This window comes from Gossypium arboreum, chromosome 12 (genome assembly GCF_025698485.1).
Source record: "Gossypium arboreum isolate Shixiya-1 chromosome 12, ASM2569848v2, whole genome shotgun sequence".
In the NCBI taxonomy this organism is placed as follows: domain Eukaryota; kingdom Viridiplantae; phylum Streptophyta; class Magnoliopsida; order Malvales; family Malvaceae; genus Gossypium; species Gossypium arboreum.
The window spans coordinates 93,394,314-93,402,574 of record NC_069081.1 but is presented as its reverse complement, the minus strand read 5'-3'; the positions used below and the strand labels follow the sequence as shown (position 1 = coordinate 93,402,574).

Here is an 8,261-nt window from a genome sequence, read left to right as displayed (position 1 = left end):
ACTTGGGTCGGGTTAGAACCAGTCGGATAGGAGGTTTCTTTTTACCATTTTTGAATCAAACCCGGACTCTTGAGCCATGATTCCACCAAAGGTGATCCCTTGCTCTTACAGAGCCAGTGGCGTTTGAGTTCACTATCACCAAGCCCACTGGTTTGAACCGCTCGGCTGCCATAGCCCACAGCACTGTTAGGTTACCTCTTTTAACTGCTCAAGCCTATTTCTTGTCAATCTATCAAAGCCGTATGTTAAAAACCATTCACCAACTTAAAGAAACTCGATCACCCTTAAATGAATTTTCGAGTTTAAAATTTAAATTTTTGTAAAGAAAATCAACATAAAAAAACCTTTGTTTTGGATTTAATCTTAAATTTAATGTCCAAACAATGCAATAAAACATTAAAGAACATTGACCTACCTCCCCATTTGTTGTAATTCCTTGTCTGTTTGTTGTTTTGTTTTATAATTATGCATTAGTTATATATATAAAGGAAATAACTTTATAAAACCCTGTTTTGAATGAATTGACGATCATGGAGGCGGGGTCCAAAATTACATTTTTTTTTTTTACTGATTTTAAGAACTTAATTGAAACCAGTAAGACAGTTATCACATGAGAAAGTCTCTTACCATATAAAAAACACTCATCTTATTAAACAAACAAGCCAGGAACACACTGTAACAAAAAAAGAAAAAGAAAAAAGCTCTATCCTTTTGTTATCTGAATCTATAAACCCCATTTGCAGCCACTCCATATGTGGTTTTATGGAGCTTGCACTTGTTTTCAGCTAGTTCAAAGCTTCAACTTTTCTGGGTAATCCTTCATTTCTTCTTATAAGTGATTATCGGTGAGCAAGAAGAACAGAGAGGGAGTGTTAATGGAGCAAATGAACACATAAAGAGGGACCCTACTGCTTAATTTTTGGCGAGCAGCAACAGTCACTTTCAATCATTTTTTTTTTCTCTTTGAGTGGTGGTAGTGGTTCTCTCAATGACCTATCTAATCACCCATTTTTCGCACACTTTGCCTTATCACACTAGCTAACTAACGGGATCTTATTCTTGTTCATATGAAAAAAAAGTTGAAAGAAAGACAAACGCTTCCTTGATTATTCCCTTTACCTTTGTTTTTTTGTTTTGATCAAATAAAAAAGGGGAGACCTTTTTAGTTTAAAAGACTGGTTTTTGTGGATTCACTGAGCTGTCTTTTGCAGATCTCATTCTTATGAAGAGCTCTTTTAGTGTGAGTTCTTTGATCCTTGCTTTTCCTTTTGACTATCTTATATTCTTGGACTTTGAACTAGATCTGAACAAAATGTTCAAAATGTGTTATGAGGAATGATAGTTTTGGCTCATTTTGGGATCTAAATGAGCAAATGGTTCTTCTTTTTAGCTTTTTTTCTGAATGTAATTCAATTTTTATCTCTTTTTGTGTTAATCTGCTAGTTTTATGGCATGAAATCTGCTCATTTATTATCCATGACTTGGTTGATAAAGTTATTCCTTCACTACTTTTGCATGTTTCTTCTCATCCACCTATTTTCAGGCATCTTTTGATTCACATTGCTGTTAATCTAGCTCTCTTTTTGTGTTATATTTTCAACTCTATGTTTATTAAGTGTTCATTTGTCTAAATTACTTAAATCAGTAAATTTCCCCTATCTACCTATCAAGGTATAGCATTCATGGTTAATTTTGTATGCATTTGTTTTCAGCTGGTGTATCTGCTTCTAGTACTTGTATTTTTCAGTCATATTACATGGGCTGTCAAGGGCAACTTGCTTTGCAAACAGACCGATATAGGGGAGATTCGACCTCACAGTGTCACCATTACCGAATTCGGTGCAGTTGGAGATGGTGTTACTCTCAATACAAAAGCCTTTCAGAATGCTATCTTCTACCTCAATTCATTTGCTGATAAAGGTGGGGCCAAGCTTTTTGTCCCGGCTGGCCGGTGGTTAACGGGAAGCTTTGATCTCATCAGTCACCTAACTTTGTGGTTAGATAAGGATGCAGTAATTCTTGGATCAATGGTAAGTCCTTAACTTACCTCAAAAGAACATTTACCAGTAGGACATGCTATATGTAATTAACGGTTATATGCTTTCAAACATGATTCATGATCATCAATTCCTGACTGCTAGTCTATTTGATATCTTGCTGTAGGCATTTCTATCCGTCATCATAAGCTACCACTGGTGTTTTGTTCTTATCACTTATCATATAACAGCATAGCTCCTGTTGTTTCAGAATTCAGATGATTGGCCAGTCGTTGACCCTCTGCCATCCTATGGCCGAGGTAGGGAGTTACCTGGTGGAAGGCACCGAAGCTTAATATATGGTCGCAATTTGACTGATGTAATCATAACAGGTTAGGAACATTGATGAGAAATCATCTTCCGTAAGCCTTTTATTTCTTCTATTGATGCCACAGCTTCTTCATGCAGGTGATAATGGCACTATTGATGGCCAAGGTTCTGTTTGGTGGAACTGGTTTAGAAGGAAAACTCTGAACTATACTCGGCCCCATCTGGTTGAATTAATGAACTCAACTGGCGTTGTAATCTCGAACTTGACTTTCTTGAATTCTCCATTTTGGACCATTCACCCGGTTTACTGCAGGTTAGTGGTCTTCCCATGCTCTTTTTTGAATGCTGTAAGCAAATTGTCTATGACACCAGTTTTAGAACAGAACTATCAAGAGTAAGTCGACTTTATTTTCTCGATTTACAGCCATGTCATAGTCCAGAATGTCACAATCCTGGCTCCTCTGGATTCACCAAACACGGACGGGATCGATCCAGGTGAGTTCTTTTTAACTTTTCCCAATTTGCCAAGTTAACCTTCAACTCTTTTTCTTACTGATACGATCAAATGCATCCAGATTCTTCTGATGATGTTTGCATTGAAGACTGTTACATTAGCACTGGTGATGATCTAATTTCCATCAAAAGTGGGTGGGATGAGTATGGCATTTCATTTGCTCGTCCCAGCAGAAATATTATCATCCGCCGGCTTACTGGACACAACCGAAACAGCTCTGGGATTGCAATTGGAAGTGAGATGTCCGGAGGTGTTTCTGAAGTTTATGCAGAAAATATCTATTTTTTCAATTCAAGCACCGGTATTATATTAAAAACAGCTCGTGGAAGGGGTGGTTACGTAAGAAACATCTATATATCAAATGTTACTTTGGTTGGTGTAGACACAGCGATATTCTTCAATAGTAATTTTTCTCAGCATCCAGATGAGTTTTACGATCCAAATGCGCTCCCCGTGATAGAAAGGATTACTTTTAAAGATGTCATAGGAGATAACATAAAAGTTGCAGGCCTCCTCAAAGGCATAGAAGGGGACAGTTTTCGTCATATTTGCTTATTGAATATTACTCTCGATGTAACCACCAAGTCTCCATGGAACTGCTCGAACATTCAGGGATACTCCACATTGGTTTCCCCGGAAACTTGCGAACCTCTGAAGGAAAGTATTTACCCCAAGCATTATTCAGATTGCTACCTACTACCGAACCATCTGCGGAGTTCAGGTAATCAAAACAAAGGTTCTTGGTTGTTTTCATGGTAAATAGTGGACGTATAGCAACCCTCTTTCATGAATTTTGAATTCTTTACTTCCAATTTTGATTCTTACCATTTCTCAAAACAAAACAGCCCGTCACCTTGCCAAGGAAACATTTCCCGACATAAGAAGTTGATTGCAGTAGCTGATTTTGTGGTGGTTTAGCTTGTGAGATAGTGTTGAGAGATTGTTTATTGTAAACTTTTGTGTGTAGTAGCAAATAATTGGGTGATCTTTCTTCTTTTTTTTTTTTTCCTTTGGCTTGTGGTATAGTCTGAAATCTCAACATGTTAAAATTTTGTTATTCAAAAAGTTCAATGAAAACAGAATCATAGAAATATTTACATAAAAATGTGATTGCTTGTGTTGCCTTTATTCTGATTGTGGGACTATACAGCCTGTTTCCTGGAAAGTTGTACCCCTTTGTATGAAAGGGAAAGGCCACTTTTCATGCTTTGGAAGTATATGTGAAGCAAGTTCCCAAGTTAAGGTGCCCACAATAATGACTTGATATCCTCATTTCTTTGTTTTTGTAAAACAGTACAAGATTCTTTGTATCAATGCATGTGCTTAGTTTGGTCCTAAGTTGTTCAACTGTATTTGTATTCATCGATCTAAAATGAGTATCACATTGTTCGAAACGAGTTCAAAAACGAAAAAAATTAAATCAGATGTTTCATCAAGAATGCACACAAACAACCAAATGAATCTTTGTTTTTTTTCATCTTGGAGATGCTTCACTTTCATCTTTCTTTATGACAGAACATAAAACTTGCCTTGAAATGTATGTTTCAAGCTCCCTGGAAACCTCGGTTAACTTCAAATCGAAATTGCTTCTATACTTTTGTTTTGGTGACGGTGATGGCATAGCAGAAAACATAGTTGGAGAGCCTGAAAATCTACGCCTCGGGCTTGAAAGTCTTCCTGGTGATCCTGGAATTCTGCCTTTAGAAACTAGAGGTGTTGCAGCTGTTCCTGAATTGGGCATATTTCTTTCAGGGTTCATTAATGGGCCATGTTTTGTTTCTAGTGGTAGTGGCTTCAATGCATTAAGCTCCACTGCTGGCTTTTGTATCATAAGCCTTTGTCTAGCCTTATCAGCAGCTAGAAGAGCTTTGTCCCTACTAAGATTTATTAGTTTCCATGGATCAATGCTTACATGGAACCCTTGTTTCTTGCTGGTTGAGGTGGAAGCTTTAGGATCTTCATCAATTCTTATGGACAATCTCGGGGGATCCTGTAATTGAACTCACACCTGTAAGATGATGACACTGCTGAAATTCTTTGGATAAAATCAAGTTTTGGATATCTTGTATATACCTGAGTTCTCAGTCCTTTGCATATGAACCTCGACAAGAATGTTGCTTTTTCGGGTGAATCAAAATCAGAGCTGTCGTCCGACGAGACATCGGAGTCGTCGAAAGGGTCCACTGTAAATTGGTTCTCTTCTTTCATTGCCAATATATAATCATATGTTCTCATTCCCTGTAACAAGAATCAACACATTCAATTGAGAGCAATGATACAGCAAAATATGCCACAGTTGAGAGCATGAATTAACGATGAACCAAATGGTCAAATTTCCTGGCACAGGCTAAAAGAACGGGGATTTGAGATCATAGGGCATGGTGATGTACCGTGACATGCTCATACATGTTATAATTACCAATGTGGTACACCATGAAATAGAGACAAAATTTCCTCAATTTCACAGCTTCATATTGCAAGTACTGAAATAGCCATATGATGCAAAGATATTTCAATGGAGTGATAAGATAATGATTTTCTCCCACCAGAATTCTGTCTTTTACTGCAAACTGACCACATGGAAATTACCTCATTTCATGTGCAAAACTGACAATGGAGATGTTGAAGGAAGAATGTGATGGGGAATCTTATTTTGGTCTACTACATTATGTGTTAAACTAATCAAAGAAGGAAGCATCGATCGAATACAGGTGAACTAACAAAAAAGACTTGATATCAAGTCTTCAATTGACACCAATCTCGAGTTTGATCCCTGGATAACCCTACCCCTTCCTTATTTTACTTACCTTTCTTATCAGAACTACATGAAAGAAGAAAAGTTGTCCCATTGCAGCTGATCCATAAACAGTAAACAAAGCCAACAAAACCTGTAACATTTCCAAGAGTTGAGACAAACCCAAACCAGATTTTTTGCATTCAAAATGAACTCCAATAAGAAAGATTTTCCAATGTGAAAAAGAGAGAATAATATTTACTGTTATAGTGGCAAGAACTTCTCTAGGGAACTTTACGTAAAGCCTTTTCTCCAACTCCTGCTCTATTCCCTTCTTGTCCGCAAAGCACCTAATAAATATAGCAATTGCAGTGCCTCCTTCTAGAATCAGCTATTGTAACAGTAACAATTAATTGTTAGGACAATAGAATTAACTTAGAATTTGAAGCCTTTTTGGAGCATTTGAAGGACATAGAAAAGCCACTTACCAATAACAAGACAAAAATCATTAGAAGAATGAATGTTGTATAGTTTCTTTTGCCTACACAGTTGTTCAACCACTGATATATAACATAAAAACAAGCAAATCTATATCAATAAACATAAATTGCTTCTCAAATTACACTGAAAACTTAAAAAGGAAACAAAAAATGACAGACCAAAATTGGTTCTTACCCTGCAATGATGATCAAATCCTTCAACACACCGGTTGCAAGTCCTACAATGCTTGCTATGTTTTTTCACCTAAGATAAAGCATGGAAGAATGTAAAAGGTTTTTTCTGATGCAATCAATCATTATAAGCACTAAACTAAATAACTAACTATAACTAAAAGAACCCATGCATTTACATAAGGTGAGACTCAAATCGCAAAGTCTCTAGGGCCTCAATCTTGCCATTGAGCCAAGGCCTCATTGGTGTAAATGATAAATGCTAGTGATTTTGTTTTTGTTTGAAAAGCTAGAAAAAGAGTGCAAACCTCAAAACCACATAGAGAACAATGAGAGATATTATCATCCTCTTTAACATCAGGTGAAACTACATCATCTTTCATGACAAGGGGAAATGGTAACAATGGTTCCATTTGGAAATTGATTTTTTCCGATGCAATCAATCATTATAAGCACTAAACTAAATAATTAACTATAACTAAAAGAACCCATGCATTTACATACATAAGATGAGACTCAAATCTCAAAGTCTGTAGGGCCTCAATCTTGCCATTGAGCCAAGGCCTCATTGGTGTAAACGATAAATGCAAGTAGTGATTTTGTTTTTGTTTGGACAGCTAGAAAAAGAGTGCAAACCTCAAAATCACATAGAGAACAATAAGAGATATTATCATCCTCCTTAACATCAGGTGAAACTGCATCATCTTTCATGACAAGGGGAAATGGTAACAATGTTTCCATTTGGAAATTGGTTTTCCATGGATCTAAATACTTCCTCCTTATAAAAGTCCTTAGAATCTTCTTCTCCAACCTCCTAAAAAACCTTACAACAATCTGGGTCAATATGAACCCATAATTTAGCTTTAAAATCCCTTTAGATTTTCCTTTTTTCTTCTTCTTAAAGCTGGTTTTATCAGTAGGATCAATAGCAGTACACCTAACAAACAGGAACATAACTGAGAGTGCCTGGAAATGAAAAAAAAAATCAAACCCCATTGAAAGTTAGCTATAAAAAAACACAAAAAAAGGGTTCAAATTTTTGGTTTGTGAAGAACATTACCACAAAGGAAAAGATCGTTGTGATAGTGATTTCAGCTATTCTGTTCCCAAGCAAAAGCCCTAAAAATGTATAAAATGCCACAACTAGGAAACTAAAGACTGCCATTCCCACCATCTGAAAAAAAAAACCCAACAATTTTGATTTCAACCAAAAAAACCCATAAAGAGTTCCAAAGCAAAAGATGGGTTTTTAACTTTTATTTACCTGTAAAGGATGGAGAGGTCGCTGCCAACCATGGCGTCTCATGATCCTCATCATGCTCTTAAAACTTTATTTTGTTTTTCAATTTTTTGAATACAAAACTAAAACAACAGCAGATTTTTTTGGGGTATTAAAGTAACTTAAATAAATTCAAGCTGCTTATGAAACAATCCCAAAATCCATGGTATATGGTTTCAAAGTTGAAACTATAAAGTCTTTTTTTTTTTTTGTTTTTGCTTTAGTGAATATATGTTGGCTCTTGAATCCCTCAAACGGTCGATTTTTGATAAGGCGATTTGAAATTTGAATCGCGATTGTAGATGTAAAATCTAGCCCATCATCTAACGGCTGTAAATTCATCACCGCCATCATCATAGTTTCTTTTCGGTTAAAATGGGGCCTATAAGTCCCTGTACTTTTCAAAATTTAGAATTTAGTCTTGATACTTGTATTTCTAAAAATTTAGTTCTTCTACATTTTAAATTTCAAAATTCAGGTTAAACTATTAGCATTATTAATTTTTTTGTTAAATTTGTTGTGACATTTTAAAATAAAAAATTCTCACTTGATAGTTATGTAATTAAAAAATATGTAAATAACTTGAATTTAAAAAATTTAATAGTATTAACTGTTGGACTTGAATTTTAAAATTTAAAAAGAAGAGTGTCTAAAATCCTAATTTTTAAAAACTACAGGGACTATAGGCATATTTTAACTTTTCTTTTCCATGATTTGGGCCCGTTCGTGGGTCTATTGCATTGGTATTTTACTAACA

At 35.8% G+C, this 8,261-nt stretch overlaps 2 protein-coding genes across 2 annotated transcripts; one reads left to right on the top strand and one right to left on the bottom strand.

Annotated features, from left to right (window-relative positions):
* The first annotated feature begins 520 nt into the window (after positions 1–520).
* On the top strand, positions 521–3,925 carry LOC108479652 (probable polygalacturonase). The gene is made up of 7 exons (XM_017782372.2): positions 521–1,240; positions 1,713–2,030; positions 2,248–2,368; positions 2,445–2,619; positions 2,731–2,801; positions 2,882–3,541; positions 3,666–3,925. The coding sequence occupies exons 1-7, from the start codon at positions 1,223–1,225 to the stop codon at positions 3,707–3,709; spliced, it is 1,407 nt and encodes a 468-aa protein (XP_017637861.1). The 5' UTR covers positions 521–1,222; the 3' UTR covers positions 3,710–3,925.
* A 222-nt stretch (positions 3,926–4,147) lies between these two features.
* Positions 4,148–7,773, bottom strand: LOC108479651 (protein S-acyltransferase 18-like). The gene is made up of 9 exons (XM_017782370.2): positions 7,490–7,773; positions 7,286–7,399; positions 6,862–7,191; positions 6,230–6,298; positions 6,043–6,114; positions 5,817–5,945; positions 5,628–5,708; positions 4,894–5,058; positions 4,148–4,810 (listed from the first exon to the last, which is right to left on the bottom strand). Exons 1-9 carry the CDS (start codon positions 7,541–7,543, stop codon positions 4,295–4,297), a joined length of 1,530 nt encoding a protein of 509 aa, XP_017637859.1. The 5' UTR covers positions 7,544–7,773; the 3' UTR covers positions 4,148–4,294.
* Between the last annotated feature and the right edge of the window lie 488 nt (positions 7,774–8,261).